This window comes from Copadichromis virginalis, linkage group LG20 (assembly GCF_057382275.1).
Source record: "Copadichromis virginalis isolate Kocher_CV1m ecotype Utaka linkage group LG20, C_Virginalis_male_GT1.1, whole genome shotgun sequence".
Classification (NCBI taxonomy): Eukaryota; Metazoa; Chordata; class Actinopteri; order Cichliformes; family Cichlidae; genus Copadichromis; species Copadichromis virginalis.
The window spans coordinates 7,887,458-7,907,870 of record NC_140637.1 but is presented as its reverse complement, the minus strand read 5'-3'; the positions used below and the strand labels follow the sequence as shown (position 1 = coordinate 7,907,870).

General features: G+C 39.4%; 3 protein-coding genes across 4 annotated transcripts; 1 reads left to right on the top strand and 2 right to left on the bottom strand.

Annotated features, from left to right (window-relative positions):
- Positions 1–13: 13 nt before the first annotated feature.
- On the top strand, positions 14–7,938 carry LOC146684235 (uncharacterized). Its single transcript, XM_085444612.1, has 2 exons — positions 14–1,358; positions 6,105–7,938. Exons 1-2 carry the CDS (start codon positions 92–94, stop codon positions 7,391–7,393), a joined length of 2,556 nt encoding a protein of 851 aa, XP_085300738.1. The 5' UTR covers positions 14–91; the 3' UTR covers positions 7,394–7,938.
- On the bottom strand, positions 3,360–6,115 carry LOC146684236 (uncharacterized). The gene is made up of 2 exons (XM_085444743.1): positions 4,599–6,115; positions 3,360–4,478 (listed from the first exon to the last, which is right to left on the bottom strand). Exons 1-2 carry the CDS (start codon positions 4,773–4,775, stop codon positions 3,885–3,887), a joined length of 771 nt encoding a protein of 256 aa, XP_085300869.1. The 5' UTR covers positions 4,776–6,115; the 3' UTR covers positions 3,360–3,884.
- A 1,451-nt stretch (positions 7,939–9,389) lies between the features above and the next one.
- Positions 9,390–17,512, bottom strand: mybl2a (MYB proto-oncogene like 2a). Of its 2 annotated transcripts, none has more exons than XM_085444739.1 (12): positions 17,265–17,512; positions 13,976–14,078; positions 13,688–13,759; positions 13,497–13,589; positions 13,184–13,404; positions 12,981–13,101; positions 12,697–12,750; positions 12,324–12,562; positions 11,432–12,134; positions 10,969–11,211; positions 10,629–10,829; positions 9,390–10,508 (listed from the first exon to the last, which is right to left on the bottom strand). In XM_085444739.1, exons 2-12 carry the CDS (start codon positions 14,075–14,077, stop codon positions 9,915–9,917), a joined length of 2,643 nt encoding a protein of 880 aa, XP_085300865.1. In that variant the 5' UTR covers position 14,078; positions 17,265–17,512; the 3' UTR covers positions 9,390–9,914. The 2 variants fall into 2 exon arrangements, with proteins under 2 accessions (XP_085300865.1, XP_085300866.1); XM_085444740.1 differs by lacking the exon at positions 17,265–17,512 and adding an exon at positions 16,772–17,079.
- Between the last annotated feature and the right edge of the window lie 2,901 nt (positions 17,513–20,413).

The window sequence follows — 20,413 nt, the reverse complement described above, 5'->3', positions numbered from 1 at the left end:
TCCACTTGCGAACACTGTCTCATTGAGTAGATCATTTTTCAAACACAGAATAACACGTCGTATAAACTAAACTAAATACATTCATTTCAAAATGAGCTCCCTAAGCTACTTTGATATGCAGATGCTCAGAAATGAGATAGAAAATTACAAACAAGCTAAAAAACTTCAGCTTGAGGAAATCCAAGAAAAGAATTGTAGGATTTCAAGTCTTGAGGCATCTTTGAAAGAAGAGCAGGGACTGGTTGCAAAGATGAAAGAGGAGTCCAAAGAAATGCAGGTGCTCAGAAATGAGATAGAAAAGTACAAACAAGCTGAAAAGCTTCAGTTGGAGGAAATCGATGAAAAGAATTCTAAGATTTCAAGTCTTGAGGCATCTTTGAAAGAAGAGCAGGAACTGGTTGCGAAGATGACAGAGGAAACCAAATCCCAGCTAAGGTCCGCAGAGTCACAGAATGTAGATCTCACAAACAAATATGAGGCAAAAATTCGGGCTCTTCATAAGGCAATCAAACACCTTGAAAATAAGTGTGCCACTGAAAAAACGATGCGGGACAAGAAAGAAAAGGAGGTGGAATCTCTGGTTGTCCTTAAAATCAAACATGAGCAGGAAAAACAAGAACTCAAGATGAAGCTAAGCAAGACGACTGAGGAAAAAAATGAAACACTTAAAGAACTGCAGAAACAAAATGAGCAGCTTCAGACTGAGATTCAGAACAATGAGAAGTACATTCATCGTAATGACTTCCTTGAAAGAAGGATAGACGAGCTTCTTACACTACCTGGGGAGGTGTACTGCCGTCAACAGAAAGTTAAAAGTGTGGGGAAGAAAATTTCATCCCAAAAAAATAACATAGCCCGTCTGAAAACTGCTCAACAGCTGAAGGGACTTTATGACACACTCGGCCACACTGTGCAAGTCGAGAAAAAAGCCTCCCCAGAGCAGCAAAGAAAGGATGGGGATGAACAAATAGCCCGGAAAAAGGTGAGATTTGACCTGAGTAATGTGGAATACTTTCCATCCAAAGGCGACAATGAGCTGAAAGAACAACAGAAAGAAATTAGAGACCTTAAGGGTAAAACTGGTAACAAGCTTACCACATATGACAGTAAGCTAAAAGCAGTGCATGGCCTGCTACCTCCTATTTCCACTAGGGCCCGGTCTAAAACTGTAGACAACTCAAAGAAGCAGTCTGAGTCTAGGAGCTCACTCAACCTCAAGTCCACTGTTACTCCCAAGGCAGAAGAAGAAATGTTTCATCCCCATTCACCTGAACTTACTTCCCAGTCAACTCTACGTAGAGTATACAATCCTGCTACAAAACTACTCAAGCGCCGGCCTTCAGCCAAACCCAACCACATCTAAAAAATCCTCCTACCAGTTCTCACACTGACTCCAAAGAAATAATCAGCTTTTAAGCTGGTTAAAAAATATCTATTTCTTTGTTTCCAAAGTCAAAATAAATCACAAAGAGACAATATCAGAAAAAAATTTAATACCCGCCCATCCTGAGGGTATATTACATCCGTAACCCAGGAGAGGCTGTATTTGCTATAACATCATAAATGTAAGACAATAAGGACATCTCTGCATGTGTGAGGAAGTGACATGCATTTCATCTATGTCGCTTCATCACCCCCAACCGGTCGAGGTAGATGGCCGCCCCTCACTGAGCCTGGTTCTACTGAAGGTTTCTTCCTATTAAAAGGGAGTTTTTCCTTCCCACTGTCGCCAAGTGCTTGCTCATAGGGGATCTTCGGATTGTTGGGTTTTCTCTGCATTATTGTAGGGATGTTAACTTGCAATATTATATAATATTGCAAGTTAACATCCCTACAATCTCTGCGTTATTGTAGGGATGTTACCCTAAAGTTTTAAAATTGGCACAAATAAAATTGATGTGAACTGAATTTTTCTTTTGATGTGTACAAGTGGTTGTATTTGAGTACTTTTGATCTGCTTTTATTCACTACTACGCACACACTGGCTTCAAAAATACAAAGTGATGGCAGTCCCCATGAAAAGGGAATTTTGGCTTCATTTTTGTACAGTGGCAGGAAGTGGAGTGAGGTTATTAAAATAGGCTGTTCTCAGCTATTTTTAAAGCTACATTTTAGTTAGTTTTTAGTTAGCGAACCTTTAGTTACTGTGGCCAAATACATATTTCATTTTTTAAAGTAAACACATTCTCAGTCACTCGCAGTCAGACATTGAGCAAAAGCACATGTTCGGTAGCTAATCCTTGTATTTACCCTGACTAACAAAATATCTCTGCTGAAGTCACTGAGATGGTTTATATGAGAAACAGAAATGTTACTGGCCTGATCAGTCACTAGGCAATGTTGCCGTTACTGTACCTTTAGGAGTTACACAGTCAGAGCAACATGCTGGACTCTTCTTTAGCTCCTCTGCAGAGCCCATTATTAAATATGTGCAAACAGCAGCATGTTTCTGGCTCCCTCCACACATGGTCAAGGTCAGGTTTATTGATCGAGCACATTTCCAACAGCCCATGCTGCACAACTTGCTTTACAAACTAGAATGCAACTAAAACAAGTAAAATGCACTACAATGACGCAATAAAATATAAATGAATAATAACACTAAAATAAAATAGAATGCATTTAAATTACTTATTGGCAGCTGATTTGACGCAGTTTCAACTGAAGATGAATCAATGAGAGGATTAAAAAAAATGTTCTCACAGTTTTCTTCAGTCGCAAACTGTCTTTAATATCAGACATATTCCAATATTCCAGTTTCTAGCAGATATCTCAGTTTCTTGATAACACAGCTGATACATACTCCAATGTTTAATGCAAGCAAAAACTTTTTGAATGCTTCTCAGAGGAGATCACAGCACTCATAACACTGGTTTTAATTTTCAACACATTATCGGTCTTTACCGCAGTAAAATCAGGTAGCTGTCATTCAATGCCAACATCAGCCTACCTGACAAAGCCAAACTAAATGAAGCTTTTCCATCAGCTTCCATCAGACATTATAGTTTATCCAAGCAAAATGTTTTCTTTTTAAAAATCTATGGTTTTGAGGAAAACAACAGCATCTATGAAAGTACATGAATTATTGATTAGGCTATTTGAAAATGGTGAAAGACAAGTCTGATAAAAAGCTGAAAAGATGCTGACACTGTTGTATTTCACGTTAGAATGAATGAAACAAAACTGTAATGCCTGAAAGAAATGTACAGTGGATTTCTCATTTGACTATAAAATATAAATGACTTTTGGGGTGGAGGGACTGAATAGCCAAATTCAATATAAAGATCTACTGTTCCATCACGTTTGGCAGCAAATATCTCATTTATCAGTGCATAGTGGAAATAAATAAGCATTCAACCTCTGATTTGACATTTTATTACTGTCTTAACAAAAGTTGCAGTCAGAAAACATGAAATTCTGCAAAAGAACGATACAAGCTGAACTCATTTTGGTTTGAAGTGAATCAGATGCCATTCATTCACCGACTCCATTTCTAATTTGCCATTTCCCAATCCAGTAGAGAGCTCTGACTTGAATCATGTGTGGAAGGGACAAAGTACAACTCTGAGCAGCACCGTACAGCACGCAGAGACAGTGTGCATCTCTATCGCTGCTGCAGGTATGAAGCTGTGAGGATCATTGACCAGAATGCGTCCTTTTAACAAACTGATGAAACCAGCTGTAACACAGGACTTGTTGTTTTGTTTTTTTAATGCAGACCAGCAAATGCGTTCTAGGAAGAAAGAGTCAGCTGATTCATTTGCTACAATATAAGAGGTATTAGCAGTTCACCCTCCTTCTTAGCGTATGGCACAGTTTTTAAAAGTAGAGGCAGAGTTTCTGTTTAATGCTGTGAAACCTCTGCCACACTCAGCTGTTATCCATCAGTGTTTAGCAGCCCGACTGGGCTTTTTAACAGTCTTCACTTTTACAGAGTTTTTGTATAGTAGCAGTCTCTCTGTGGGGTGAGGTGGCAAGCGGTTCCTTTTTGCTTTCACAATGCACGCAGCCATCGGACTGAAACGGTCAAAACCTCCAGATGTGGCGGGCACCGCCAGCAGCTTCTTGGCGAGGCCTTGGAGCTTCGGGAATCGAGAAGCACATTTCCAGTACTGAAGAGTAGAGTTGCTTTCCCACAGCGGTTCAGACAGGTACACGTCGAACTCTGACATCTTTAGAGTCTTTGCAGGCGGCTGAAGGAAGTTGAAGATGGACTTCCTCTTGAGGTCGTTTTCACTGATTTCAGGACAGTTGTTGTCTGAGCTGCCAGCACAAGTGTCCATCACGCCATCTGTCTGGCTTTCTTCTTTCACATCGTGCTCCAGCCCACTGCCTGTCTGATCTTTCTCTGCCTCAACAGTAGGAAATGTTGAGGCTTCCATGTTTTCTAATGTGGACTCAACAATGCTGCGAGCCTCAGATTTTGACGGAGGTGTTAGGAAATCATTCTGTTCATCCTGGTTGTCATCAGAAAACGGCTGCAAAAAAAATGGTTGTTTTAAATGTACACACATTTTTTTCCTATATCTACTCAACACGCATATTCAGTTAAATATAAATCTACAGAAGTCCGCTATGCTTCTGGCCTAATTTGGTACCTGCAGTTTGATCCTAGGATCCAGCACAGCAGCTAGTATCATGTCCTTCTGGTGAATCACTGGCTGGAAGTGTGTGTAGAGGCCTGTGCGCAGGGCCTTGCAGAAGTGGGTGTAGTTGGTGACACAATTCTCCAAGGTTTTATCAAGTCCAATGAGGGACGGTATGATGAGAGACATAGTCACACCATTTCCCTGCAGGACCTACGATAGATAAGACACAAACATGGCATCCACAGTGAAGACATCGTGGACAGCGGAGAATCTCCCGGTGGTGGAGCAGACTGGGACAGAGTTCCACTGATGAAAAAGAGAGTCACGATGGATATTATAAGAATTAAATAAAAAAAGATTCAGACCAAAAGATTTGTGATCTACACAATCCAAGCTGATCAACGATAAGCTCAGTATTTTCATTTAATATATTTTTCATCTGCTTGAATGTTTCCTGCTTCACACAGTGCTCAACCTGCTAGATTTTTGTTTGTTATTCATTTATTTTAAATGTCTAATCTTATCTTTGAATCAAACATTCATACATATATACACTGTGTTCATTATAATAACATACATATATACTGTCAGACACCACTCTGACATTCCATTCATGCTCAGCTGAATATTAAAATGGACAAATATGTGTCATCTCTGCATACGCTATGATCATTATAGAATGACATGAAATATTAAAACTGAGCTTAATCTTCAACATAAGCAGTAGTCATATAAATTCATATACTCTTAAGCACAAATGGTGAAAGTTTTTCTGCAGAATAAGTAGCCTATTAGTTGTATCTGTATTGCGGTGTTCTGATAGTATGGCTTCTTATACTGAAGAAATGGATCTAAATAAATAACTAAATAAATCCTCCAGCACTCGTTATTGTCACCTATTGCTAATGTTTTGACGCTGCCAACCTCTCATACGCTGTAAGAATTTAATTCAACTGTTTATCACAGAAAAAGTGTGACTTGTAGGACACGTAACACTAGCGGGCATAATGTTAGCTTAATAGTCAGCTCAACAGCTGTTGTTAGCTCCGGACAAGTGACTACAACAGTAGCGATGAGCCCCGATGAACGGATCCGGGGGCGGATGGGCTCGTACATAAATGGATCGATCGGGGCGGGATACGGTGGGAAACGACAGATACCTTAAACTTGAAGACAGCCCAAGTAGAAGGATCGCTAAAGTCTGCTAAAAAAAGAAATCGCAATGCAAGTTGAACAAACTTGCAAAGACACAATATCAAATTGAACCCATTCTGGTACAAAATGACATCATAATAGACTGTCCTTTGAATGTCACGACGTTCGGCGATAACGTCACTTGAACTCCTTTGAAGACAGTTCTGGGGGCGGAGTCAGAGCCTATAAATATCCCTCGAGTACATACCTTGAACCCATAGATCGCTATAGTTCTGAACTAACAGTTTCCACTTGCGAACACTGTCTCATTGAGTAGATCATTTTTCAAACACAGAATAACACGTCGTATAAACTAAACTAAATACATTCATTTCAAAATGAGCTCCCTAAGCTACTTTGATATGCAGATGCTCAGAAATGAGATAGAAAATTACAAACAAGCTAAAAAACTTCAGCTTGAGGAAATCCAAGAAAAGAATTGTAGGATTTCAAGTCTTGAGGCATCTTTGAAAGAAGAGCAGGGACTGGTTGCAAAGATGAAAGAGGAGTCCAAAGAAATGCAGGTGCTCAGAAATGAGATAGAAAAGTACAAACAAGCTGAAAAGCTTCAGTTGGAGGAAATCGATGAAAAGAATTCTAAGATTTCAAGTCTTGAGGCATCTTTGAAAGAAGAGCAGGAACTGGTTGCGAAGATGACAGAGGAAACCAAATCCCAGCTAAGGTCCGCAGAGTCACAGAATGTAGATCTCACAAACAAATATGAGGCAAAAATTCGGGCTCTTCATAAGGCAATCAAACACCTTGAAAATAAGTGTGCCACTGAAAAAACGATGCGGGACAAGAAAGAAAAGGAGGTGGAATCTCTGGTTGTCCTTAAAATCAAACATGAGCAGGAAAAACAAGAACTCAAGATGAAGCTAAGCAAGACGACTGAGGAAAAAAATGAAACACTTAAAGAACTGCAGAAACAAAATGAGCAGCTTCAGACTGAGATTCAGAACAATGAGAAGTACATTCATCGTAATGACTTCCTTGAAAGAAGGATAGACGAGCTTCTTACACTACCTGGGGAGGTGTACTGCCGTCAACAGAAAGTTAAAAGTGTGGGGAAGAAAATTTCATCCCAAAAAAATAACATAGCCCGTCTGAAAACTGCTCAACAGCTGAAGGGACTTTATGACACACTCGGCCACACTGTGCAAGTCGAGAAAAAAGCCTCCCCAGAGCAGCAAAGAAAGGATGGGGATGAACAAATAGCCCGGAAAAAGGTGAGATTTGACCTGAGTAATGTGGAATACTTTCCATCCAAAGGCGACAATGAGCTGAAAGAACAACAGAAAGAAATTAGAGACCTTAAGGGTAAAACTGGTAACAAGCTTACCACATATGACAGTAAGCTAAAAGCAGTGCATGGCCTGCTACCTCCTATTTCCACTAGGGCCCGGTCTAAAACTGTAGACAACTCAAAGAAGCAGTCTGAGTCTAGGAGCTCACTCAACCTCAAGTCCACTGTTACTCCCAAGGCAGAAGAAGAAATGTTTCATCCCCATTCACCTGAACTTACTTCCCAGTCAACTCTACGTAGAGTATACAATCCTGCTACAAAACTACTCAAGCGCCGGCCTTCAGCCAAACCCAACCACATCTAAAAAATCCTCCTACCAGTTCTCACACTGACTCCAAAGAAATAATCAGCTTTTAAGCTGGTTAAAAAATATCTATTTCTTTGTTTCCAAAGTCAAAATAAATCACAAAGAGACAATATCAGAAAAAAATTTAATACCCGCCCATCCTGAGGGTATATTACATCCGTAACCCAGGAGAGGCTGTATTTGCTATAACATCATAAATGTAAGACAATAAGGACATCTCTGCATGTGTGAGGAAGTGACATGCATTTCATCTATGTCGCTTCATCACCCCCAACCGGTCGAGGTAGATGGCCGCCCCTCACTGAGCCTGGTTCTACTGAAGGTTTCTTCCTATTAAAAGGGAGTTTTTCCTTCCCACTGTCGCCAAGTGCTTGCTCATAGGGGATCTTCGGATTGTTGGGTTTTCTCTGCATTATTGTAGGGATGTTAACTTGCAATATTATATAATATTGCAAGTTAACATCCCTACAATCTCTGCGTTATTGTAGGGATGTTACCCTAAAGTTTTAAAATTGGCACAAATAAAATTGATGTGAACTGAATTTTTCTTTTGATGTGTACAAGTGGTTGTATTTGAGTACTTTTGATCTGCTTTTATTCACTACTACGCACACACTGGCTTCAAAAATACAAAGTGATGGCAGTCCCCATGAAAAGGGAATTTTGGCTTCATTTTTGTACAGTGGCAGGAAGTGGAGTGAGGTTATTAAAATAGGCTGTTCTCAGCTATTTTTAAAGCTACATTTTAGTTAGTTTTTAGTTAGCGAACCTTTAGTTACTGTGGCCAAATACATATTTCATTTTTTAAAGTAAACACATTCTCAGTCACTCGCAGTCAGACATTGAGCAAAAGCACATGTTCGGTAGCTAATCCTTGTATTTACCCTGACTAACAAAATATCTCTGCTGAAGTCACTGAGATGGTTTATATGAGAAACAGAAATGTTACTGGCCTGATCAGTCACTAGGCAATGTTGCCGTTACTGTACCTTTAGGAGTTACACAGTCAGAGCAACATGCTGGACTCTTCTTTAGCTCCTCTGCAGAGCCCATTATTAAATATGTGCAAACAGCAGCATGTTTCTGGCTCCCTCCACACATGGTCAAGGTCAGGTTTATTGATCGAGCACATTTCCAACAGCCCATGCTGCACAACTTGCTTTACAAACTAGAATGCAACTAAAACAAGTAAAATGCACTACAATGACGCAATAAAATATAAATGAATAATAACACTAAAATAAAATAGAATGCATTTAAATTACTTATTGGCAGCTGATTTGACGCAGTTTCAACTGAAGATGAATCAATGAGAGGATTAAAAAAAATGTTCTCACAGTTTTCTTCAGTCGCAAACTGTCTTTAATATCAGACATATTCCAATATTCCAGTTTCTAGCAGATATCTCAGTTTCTTGATAACACAGCTGATACATACTCCAATGTTTAATGCAAGCAAAAACTTTTTGAATGCTTCTCAGAGGAGATCACAGCACTCATAACACTGGTTTTAATTTTCAACACATTATCGGTCTTTACCGCAGTAAAATCAGGTAGCTGTCATTCAATGCCAACATCAGCCTACCTGACAAAGCCAAACTAAATGAAGCTTTTCCATCAGCTTCCATCAGACATTATAGTTTATCCAAGCAAAATGTTTTCTTTTTAAAAATCTATGGTTTTGAGGAAAACAACAGCATCTATGAAAGTACATGAATTATTGATTAGGCTATTTGAAAATGGTGAAAGACAAGTCTGATAAAAAGCTGAAAAGATGCTGACACTGTTGTATTTCACGTTAGAATGAATGAAACAAAACTGTAATGCCTGAAAGAAATGTACAGTGGATTTCTCATTTGACTATAAAATATAAATGACTTTTGGGGTGGAGGGACTGAATAGCCAAATTCAATATAAAGATCTACTGTTCCATCACGTTTGGCAGCAAATATCTCATTTATCAGTGCATAGTGGAAATAAATAAGCATTCAACCTCTGATTTGACATTTTATTACTGTCTTAACAAAAGTTGCAGTCAGAAAACATGAAATTCTGCAAAAGAACGATACAAGCTGAACTCATTTTGGTTTGAAGTGAATCAGATGCCATTCATTCACCGACTCCATTTCTAATTTGCCATTTCCCAATCCAGTAGAGAGCTCTGACTTGAATCATGTGTGGAAGGGACAAAGTACAACTCTGAGCAGCACCGTACAGCACGCAGAGACAGTGTGCATCTCTATCGCTGCTGCAGGTATGAAGCTGTGAGGATCATTGACCAGAATGCGTCCTTTTAACAAACTGATGAAACCAGCTGTAACACAGGACTTGTTGTTTTGTTTTTTTAATGCAGACCAGCAAATGCGTTCTAGGAAGAAAGAGTCAGCTGATTCATTTGCTACAATATAAGAGGTATTAGCAGTTCACCCTCCTTCTTAGCGTATGGCACAGTTTTTAAAAGTAGAGGCAGAGTTTCTGTTTAATGCTGTGCAAGCTCTGCCACACTCAGCTGTTATCCATCAGTGTTTAGCAGCCCGACTGGGCTTTTTAACAGTCTTCACTTTTACAGAGTTTTTGTATAGTAGCAGTCTCTCTGTGGTGTGAGGTGGCAAGCGGTTCCTTTTTGCTTTCACAATGCACGCAGCCATCGGACTGAAACGGTCAAAACCTCCAGATGTGGCGGGCACCGCCAGCAGCTTCTTGGCGAGGCCTTGGAGCTTCGGGAATCGAGAAGCACATTTCCAGTACTGAAGAGTAGAGTTGCTTTCCCACAGCGGTTCAGACAGGTACACGTCGAACTCTGACATCTTTAGAGTCTTTGCAGGCGGCTGAAGGAAGTTGAAGATGGACTTCCTCTTGAGGTCGTTTTCACTGATTTCAGGACAGTTGTTGTCTGAGCTGCCAGCACAAGTGTCCATCACGCCATCTGTCTGGCTTTCTTCTTTCACATCGTGCTCCAGCCCACTGCCTGTCTGATCTTTCTCTGCCTCAACAGTAGGAAAAGTTGAGGCTTCCATGTTTTCTAATGTGGACTCAACAATGCTGCGAGCCTCAGATTTTGACGGAGGTGTTAGGAAATCATTCTGTTCATCCTGGTTGTCATCAGAAAACGGCTGCAAAAAAAATGGTTGTTTTAAATGTACACACATTTTTTTCCTATATCTACTCAACATGCATATTCAATTAAATATAAATCTACAGAAGTCCGCTATGCTTCTGGCCTAATTTGGTACCTGCAGTTTGATCCTAGGATCCAGCACAGCAGCTAGTATCATGTCCTTCTGGTGAATCACTGGCTGGAAGTGTGTGTAGAGGCCTGTGCGCAGGGCCTTGCAGAAGTGGGTGTAGTTGGTGACACAATTCTCCAAGGTTTTATCAAGTCCAATGAGGGACGGTATGATGAGAGACATAGTCACACCATTTCCTTGCAGGACCTACGATAGATAAGACACAAACATGTCTTCTATTAAAGACCCCGTTCACATTTCTTCTTAGCCTGATTATGGGATTACTGAACAAAAGGTTACACATGTAGATTTGGAAATTCCATTATAGAGAAACTTGCTCTGTTACCTGTAAAGCCTCCTCAAAGGGCTCAAGAAGACCTAGAATGTCAATCACTTGTTCCCTCTTAACCATGACCAGTGGTGGGGCGCTGGCTGTGTCACTAGCCTCTATGCGTGCCTGGGCCAGGAGAGTCATGATGGAGCTCCAGACAGACTCCTGGACCATTCGCCGTAATGATAGCATCATGGAGTTCCAACGACAGTTGCTAGAGGAAGGGCACAAAGACACATTGTACTCCTTCATCAAAACCTAATTTAAAAGAAAAAAGAGAAAAAGGGCAAAAATAATCTTGTTAACAGAGCTCAGGTCTGCATCTTTTCTGTAAAACATTTGCCACATTACACTAAATAATGTAAGCAAGAGGAAACATCTCTTAAATTCTGTTTTTCTCCCTCGCAATGAAAATGAATATATTGAAACCCAGCTTTAAATACCTTGGAAATAACATTTAAATCCTTTAGTCTCATACCTCGCTCCAGTAGGGGCTGCTCTTGAAGAAAGCCACCACATTGTGGACCTGTGAGAGCAGGTTCTCTACTACTCTTGAATTTCTTAAGGCATCCCTAATCACTATCTGCAGTGTCCTGGCAGCACATGTAGTCCTTGTCCCCATCTGCAGCTCGGAAAAAGGGGACTCTGCTTCAGACATTTGGTCTGACAGAAAGGCCAGCACTTCATCTCCATCCGGTTCTCCTCTATTGGACGTGCACATAATCTTGTAGTCGCAGAACAAGTTGTTTGTAGCTAGGGCTTCTTTAGCCTGGTTGGCAAGGACGTAGCCGATGCTGCGAGGAAAGATCCCGTAGCTGAGCAGCACACCTTCGAGCTCCCTGGACACACAAGTGCTGAGGTTTTTGTGGCTGACATGACGGAAGGCCACAATAGGACGGCGGAGCTGCCAGGAATCACTGATAAAGTGAAGCTGGACAACAACAATGGGATCCTCTACTGGCAGGGTTTGAGCCCCTGCCCAGAGATCAACGGTGACATGAATGGCACTTTCACCATCTTTCATTGTGGCAAGGCAGGATTTAAGATCACGGATGAGCTGAGGCTTGATGGCTCGTTCCACCTCGTCATAAAGCTGCAGGGCCACTGCGCGCTGGGATAGCTTGTTGTACTCAGGGCTGATCGTACTCATGAAAGACCTGAAGCCAGCCCCTTCAACAAAGCTGTGCGGAATAAAGTGAATCATACATTTAATGATATACAGTAAATATTAATTCAATATATAAAAGCCTTTACAAAGTTTTCAACATAACCACAGAGTGACAAGAAAATTGCATTGACTTAAGGATTACCAAACCTCCTTCAGTGAATCACAAACCAACACTATCTCAACTATCAGCAGAAGAACTCACCTGAGGGGCAACATGTCCTCAGCAATCATCCTTAGTGCTGCATCAGCAAACTTTTTCTGATCCACCTGCACGGCTGGTGGTGCGGTGCCAGAGCTGGGACTGGATTTTGAGCAGGGGAGAAAAGAATTGCTGAGGGAGGAAGACTCTCTCTTTGATGTAGACCTCTGCGGAGGTGGAGCAGCAGTCTTCTGCTTGGCTTTATGGTGCTCCTTGTCCTGCATTGACTTCTCAGGCCTGAGCTGCAGCAGAGCAAAACGCACAATAGGTAAACCAAACTTGTCGGATGAGAACAGCTTGTGTGAAATCCTGAAAGATTTAGGTATTTATGAATTCCTAAATCTTTTCTTCAGAAATACAGCTATAGCAAGCTCACCACTTCAGGAGTTACTGGTTCGGCATCTAAAACAACGTCACATTTGAAATCCACCTGTAACACATCATGTAATATTAATTCACAATTAACAATATCAAAGTTTACTGTAACTTAAAACTGCAGGAAAAATGGTAGTTTAGTGACATTAAAAACAAGCAGCTTTGAATTTTTTGAGCTGGCTATGTCCCAGTATAAAATCTATCTAACAATACTGGCATATCTCATCAGTTATAAATGAAAATGAAGCCTTAAAAAGTATGAACTACATCCAATAAGCACTGTACCTCTCCATCCACAAATTGCTGAATATCAATGGAAATGCTTTGAGCAGCATCTCTAAAGAAGCCCAGCTCTGCTTTACGTTTGATGGTCGAATTCCAATGATTCTTCACAGAATTGTCAGACCTGCCAGAAAAAAATAAATAAATTGCATTTTGACTGCTAACCATATTTTAAAAATTCAGTCATTGCTAGCTAACTGGCCCACCTTCCTGGGAGCAGCCTGGAAATCTCAGTCCACCGGTTTCCCAGAATGGAGTGGGCTTTATAGATGATGAGATCCTCTTCATCAGTCCAGCAGCTCTTACTGATCATTGGGTCGAGGTGATTGTGCCAGCGATCACGGCACTGCTTCCCCAATCGACCCTTTAGATGCTTTGAAATTAGAGTCCAGTGCTTGGTGCCATACTTGGCCACAAGCTCTACTATCTATCCAGAGAAAAATACAAAAGTAAAAACAGAATTTAAATAACAAAAAAAGGAAAATATCCAAACTAAAACCATGTTTTTCATTTTCCCACCTTTTCATCTTCCTCTTTGGACCAGAAGCCTTTAATTAAGTCAGGATCCAGATATTTTCGCCAGCGGTGCATACACTGGTATTCTGTTCGCCCCTGTACAAGGAACAAGACATGTCACGCTGTATTAAGTCAGAATTCACTGCTGTTATTCATCTTATTCTTGAACAATGTCTGCATGTACCAAAACTTACTGGTAAAAAACTAGCAATAGTTTTCCAATCTTTTTTTCCAATGTTGCAGACCAGAATTTTGAGATTTTCATCCTAAATGTCAGAGAAAATAAGTCCAAACACAGTACATGGGTTACCATCAAAACATTACAACGACATTTACAGATACTGAGTTAGCCAGGTAGTTAATTAATATGAGCCAAAAAACAACCAACAATATGACATTAGTAACAGTAACTGAATAAATTATGTGAAAATCAAGATGCTGTAGGAAGAGAAAAGGTTGTCCTGAGACTTCTTTCAACTTACCTCTTCCTGAGTCCATTTGACTTGACACCTGGTACCATCCTTATTTTCTACTAAATCTGAGTCAGTGTCAAAGCATAGATTATCATCTCCCTCATCGTCCATGCTGCAAACACAAAGATAACCAATAACTCAAACATAAATATTTTACTTTATTTAAATTTCCCAGTGCAAGTGCAAAGACACTGAGCTCAGATGTCTCAGCGATGAACACTGACTATGACATGGTTGACATTAAACCCAAACAAATAACTCCAGAGCCATCATTTACAATACACTCAGTACTGTCTGCAGCATATGCAGCAGAGTACAATTCACAGTTGAGCAGACTGTGATCTTAAGGACAAGTTAACAAACAATGACTTCATTGCCATTTTCAATAGATCTCTGAAATACTCCATGTAAATAGAGAATATGAATTCATATATAGATATCTGAATTTATGTTAATCCCTAAAGATCCAGTATCAACTGAGATCTACATTTTTGCAAGTCAATACCAAAATCTATTGTAAATGTAACAGATATTAAAAATGAAGGCACTAAGAATGAAGTATGCAAGTGTTGGCATATTTGTTGTTTGAACTTTAAAAATCACATAAGATGTGTCAAAGTTATTAAAGAAAATAAACTACAGAGCAAATTAACAGCAAAATCTTTTTCGAAATACATATCTAAGTCACGTCAGCTAAAGAGCTGTCTAATAACTATGGTTAAAAAAAAGAAAAGAAAAAATATCCAGTGAGCAATTGTTCTTAGAGCAAAATTGCCTTGTTGATACTAGAGGTTCAAGTAGAATAGCCAAACGGTTTCAAGCTGATAGGAAGGCAACATTAACTCAAGCACCCGCTACAATTGGGAATGCAAGCATATCAAACCTTGAAGCAGATGGGCTAAGGCAGCAGGCCACCACATGAGGTGCCACTCCTGAGAGCTAAGAACAGAAAACTGAGGCCAAAACTGGACAGAAAATTGGAACAATGTTGCAGCATTCAAAAATTATGGTCAGAATAAAGTATTCACATGAAATGATGCTTCCTGCTTTGTATTACCTAAGCCTTTTTCTCTTAGTACCTACTTGACTTCACTCAGTTAAGGTTGATTTCAATTACAATTGAGTACCACCTCAATGTGCTACGGGTCGTTGCAGTAATGTCACCGAAAGTCCCATGATGTTGTTTGTATGCAACACAAACACAATGCAATAATGGAGGACGTCGAGACAACGGTATATCTGCTGCTTGGTGTATGCCTTTTAAAAATGGCGGCTCTGTGAAAAAGTCGCGACACCACTGACTGACCGATCATTGGCATGCAGTCAGTTGCTGTTACATTTTCAGATCGACTCAGCTCACTTGGAACCCCAGCCGAGCAAGTACTAATAAAGTACCTGGTATCAGATACTACCACCTAATGGAAAACCCTAAAAACCAGGTCAAGTTAAGCTGAGTAGGTACTAGTGGAAAAGAGGCATTAGTACCAACTGAGAACTATTTAAATGCCACAGCCTACCTCTGTATTTCTGCTGACCATGGCCATCCCTTTATGAACACAGTCTACCCATCTTCTGATGGCTGCTTTCATAAAGATGACCAAAAAGCTCAAATCATTTCAAACTGTTTTCTTTTTTTCCTCTTAAAAAAAGGGAGTTTTTCTTTCCTAATGTCACCAAAGTGCTAGCTCATCGAGGGTCACATGACTGTTGCAGTTTTCTTCGTTTCTTCTGTATTATTGTATGGTCTTGACCTAACAATATAAAGTTCCTTGAGGCAACTGTTGTTGTGATTAAGGGCTATATAAATTAAACTGAAGTGCATTGAAATCAAATGGCCTCCACTATTTCCAGACATCAATCCAACAGACAACCTTTTGAATGTGGTGGAATGGGAACCTCGTCGATGTGCAGCAGACAAATATGCACTAACTGTGTGGTACTTTGTGCTTCCAATTCAATATAAACCAAAATCTCTGAGGAATGTTTCCAGCATCTTGTTGAATTTGTGCCAGAAGGAATTAAGGCAGCCGAGGAAAAAAGGGGGTCTAAACCAGGACTAGCAAGGTGTACTCAAAAAAGTGCCCTAGAAATTTCATTATCTGTCTCTAAAGCAAGCAACCCATCAGTGATATTTTGCAATTTAAATAGAGCAACTGTTTGATACAGAAGTAACCTTAATGTCAAAATTAACTAAAGAAAAAAGTAAGTAACACAATATAGTCGTCTGTAATGCTCTTAACCTAAGCAGTCACCATTGGGATATCTAATAATAACTACAGTGTAAATGGGTTGGAATGAATTTCATTCATTTATTGAGTACATTTCAAATATAACACACATTGAGTAATTATTTATTGACTGGTAAAGTTGATTTTTGAGTCTTAATTCTACCCTCTCTCTAAGGAAATTATCTGGATTACAGCTGCTCCAAGACAGTAACAGTAACAGACTACACTATTTAAATAATACAATATGTTACAGAGTTTACAAATTGAAGAAATAACACTAATATGTAAAATTGCTCAATTACACAATATCAAAATATCAGCACATTATCACAGATCTAACTGCTGTATTTCACCTGCTCTCCAGCAACCAGTTAAACAAGCATGCATGCTATTCAGCTAAGAGCTAACAACTTCCCACAGCTAAGTAGCTAACATTAGCTTCTGCCAACCCAACAATTAAATCGCCGTGAAAACAAATTGTTACCTTATATATCTACAACAGTACATTGTGCGACTCTCGAAACAAAGTTATTGCAATTGATCGAACAAAAATATAACGCAAAGCTGCAGAACTTACATTTAAACTTGGTTGCAACTTCAAGCTAACTCTCTGATAGCAGATCCAGTGAGCACACTTGAGAAAACGTTAGCTGTTAATTTAGCAAGTAGAGCGCCTCTAGCGGCGCTTGTGCGGGATAAAAACAAGCCTGCCCAATGCAACGCTTTCATCAGGAGTGGAAGTCGTAACAGGCACATTTAGCCGACACGAAAGCAGAGATAACGCGGACATGTTTAAATAAATCTAACATTGTGTGAGTGCTTCTGGAAAACAGTCGCGTTCAGCCCTTCCAGCTCACAACTTGACGGCATTGGAGGAAATCACAGTTTCACTCACTGCCATAAACACAAACAAGCTCTGCAACTGCGTGATAAATATAACGACAAATAAAATATTCTTTTGTGAAACATTTCCAGCTATCGCAGAGTATCATATACCTATATATTGCTTGTTTGTTTATTTTTTAAAGACACCAAGAATATACACACACATGCACATTTCTCACACTTACCTGCGCGATATAACTCCTCTGTCCCTTCAGTCCCCCGGTCCCGATGAAGACCCGAAATTAGCAACCACAATAAATCATTGTTTCCATGTAATATATGCTTAATGCGGTTTGTATTGGTTATCTACAGACAGTAACAGGGAGCTGCTGGCGTTTTATCAGTTGAAATTTAGCCGGGACGATATACTAAAGGTCTGTTCAAGAGCACCACTGCTGCAGAGCTGCTACACACATTTCCCGGAAACGACCCATGTGAGCTGCTGCTAACGGCTGCTCAAAAGACAGGCTGGTTACACTGCATGCACGACTTCGGCTTTAACATTTGTAAAAAGACTTTAAGAAAATAAAAAGCCCACATCAAAACATTAATGTACCACTGAATATATTCTAACGTAATAATAACTTCCTCATAAAACCTTTAGTGGGGCACTTGGTAGGCTAATTGTTATGCAGCTGTTTCAATAACGTTCTGCCTGTAATGTCTTTAAAATGGCAAATACTACTTGTGCTTGCTAAAAATGGACATTTTAAGATAAGAAAGCCTCCTTTTAAAGTTATAATAACGTTTTGATGATTACCATTGCCATTTATGTAAATGTATATAACGCACATTGTTATCAAAAGATAGCGTCAAAATAATAAGAGATTAACTTCATCCATTATTAAATTAATTTCATTTTAAGATCCATGTAAATACCTTGTCTATGGCAAGAGTTTAAGTCCCCTATTTATGGGGATAATTGTTTTGTTTATGTCATGGCGTTGTATTATATCTTAAAATCTCTTATTCATTTTCAATTCAATTCAGTATTATTTTGTAAGGTAAAGACTCTACAATATATATATATATATTTTTTAAAACCCTCAACAATCACATGACCCTCTATGAGCAACCACCTGGTGACAGAGGGAAGGAAGAACTCCCTTTCAAACTACAAGCAGCACCAGAATCAGCCTGTCCTATGAATACATATCATGCAACTATGTTTTACTGTATGACCGGTTCTTATTTGTTTATACACCAGTTTCCACAGGAAGCATACAAGTGCTCCACAAATTCATGTTAAGCCTTTTCCTTATTTTTATCAAGTATGTGCTTTTACAAAGGTAGATGCTCAAAATAAACATGACCAAATTCTAAACCTTTGGCTTTGGCTGTCCTCAATATGTTTACCCCAGACAGCCAGGCAGATCTGGGAGAAGCACAGAAGCCCTATCCACCAACAGTTCGAATATTCTGCTTACTAGAGGTAGCCTATCCAAAGAAAGTTGGCTTAAAGGGAGAGTGAAGAGAGCTAAAATGATTTATTTCATAGCCCAGATGAACCCAGGACCTACACCAAAGCCCAGGATCAGATTAATAAAGATTATTTTGAATTGTGAACCAGGTAAACCGCTCTATAAGACTGGAACGAAGTAAAGATGGAGGCTGAAATTAGTGTTTTTATTTTTTAATTTAAAAAAAGGCGTGATAATAAATATCATTATTTACGGCATGTTTATGTTGTTTTATCCTCCCTAATATTTATTTATTGGTTATCAATTTACCTAAAGCAAGTTTGATGTCTACACCCTTATGAGGATGCCGGTGGATGATAAGGTGTCGTCCAAAATTCACCCTTTGCAGCAGTGTTGCTCAGGAACCACTGGCTCCTCATCGTTGGTGCAGTTTCACACTGTGTGTTTCCTATAATTTATAAAGTTTATATGTTTGCAGTGTTGAATTAAAAAAAAACTGTTTCAGTGTTTATGTTGGATCCTGTATTTTCAGCTTAAGGTCACACTGAAATCCAAAGAAGACTCTGGGACACGACAGGTTCTGTTGTCCACATAATGATACTGAGAACCATACAAGTTGCAAACATGTTTCTGTGTGTACACTGCACCCCTTTGACTTCTGCTTGAGTGAGCAGTGTTCACGTGCAGTGTTGGTGATTTTTGACCACTAAGTGGGGCACTTCTACCAAGGTGATGGCGAGCTGTTAATAACTCTCAACTTTCCTCAGTGAGGTGAACATGTTTCACTGTTGGATTAATAATTTATCTGTTAATCTCACCTGAAAAATTGAAAAAATAATGAGTCTCTGGTGGTTAATGTGACCACAGCTTGCAGCGCTTCACTTAGATAAGTTTGTGGTGATATAATAAAAAGCATAAAGTGATGAAATCTGAGAAGATGAAAAAGAGACAAAGCCTCCATCATATACAGATGACTCACCCAAGGCTGTCAGTTAAAGCTTGTTGTATATGAAATCTTTTGGAGAATAAATGACTATCCAGAATCAATGAAAGACTTCCTTTGCTCTTTTAATTATTCACTGTTATATCAGTTTGATAAACGCAGTTATTGTTTTATTATGTTACATTGCTTTGTTGATACCAATTGTTTATTGTGCAGCTTCTAACTGTGTTTTTAGTTTTTCTTGGAAAGCACTTTGTTAACTTGCTATAAAAGTGTAATATCTGGATTATCTGGCTAACAGTATGTCGTATATTACATATCTATTACATAACCAGTTTTCCAACATGTCATCGCTTACACTGAAATTACAATACTATGGCATTTCCCTCTTTACAGTCATGGACATTCCCACTTTGAATACATGTGGAAGCTGAGTGCCGTTGTGGCTCAGTAGCAATAACCAGAAATAGGAAAGCACAGCAGAGTCTTTACTTTACCTATGAAGCCCAGGGATGGAACTGGAGACAATCCTATTCTATATTTAATTTTGTTTCCTGATTTTTTTGTCTTTTCCCAATGAAAACATTTTGACATGTCCACTTAGGTAGAAGCTATAGGCCTGTAAAAGCCATCTTCTTCTCCTGCTTTGCAAAGTGAGAAATGTCTCCAATCTATCTGCATCTCCTCAGTTCAACAACTGCAAGTTTGTTTGTTTGTTTGTTTGTTTTTCCACTGTCATAACTGCTCTCTCACAACTGAAAAAGAAAGCAGGCAAAAACAATCAACCAATGAGAATCATTGGATCGATGACGAGTTGAGCAGAGTTATGTTTATGTAATAAAATAAAATGTGGTGCCAAAAGGACTTTGAAGCAATTGTGTGGTGGCGCATGTCATTTCAAACGTGTTGCACAATAACTTCCAGTCTGTATGACTTTCACCTGTGCTTTGTCTTTATTCATGTCTAAGTA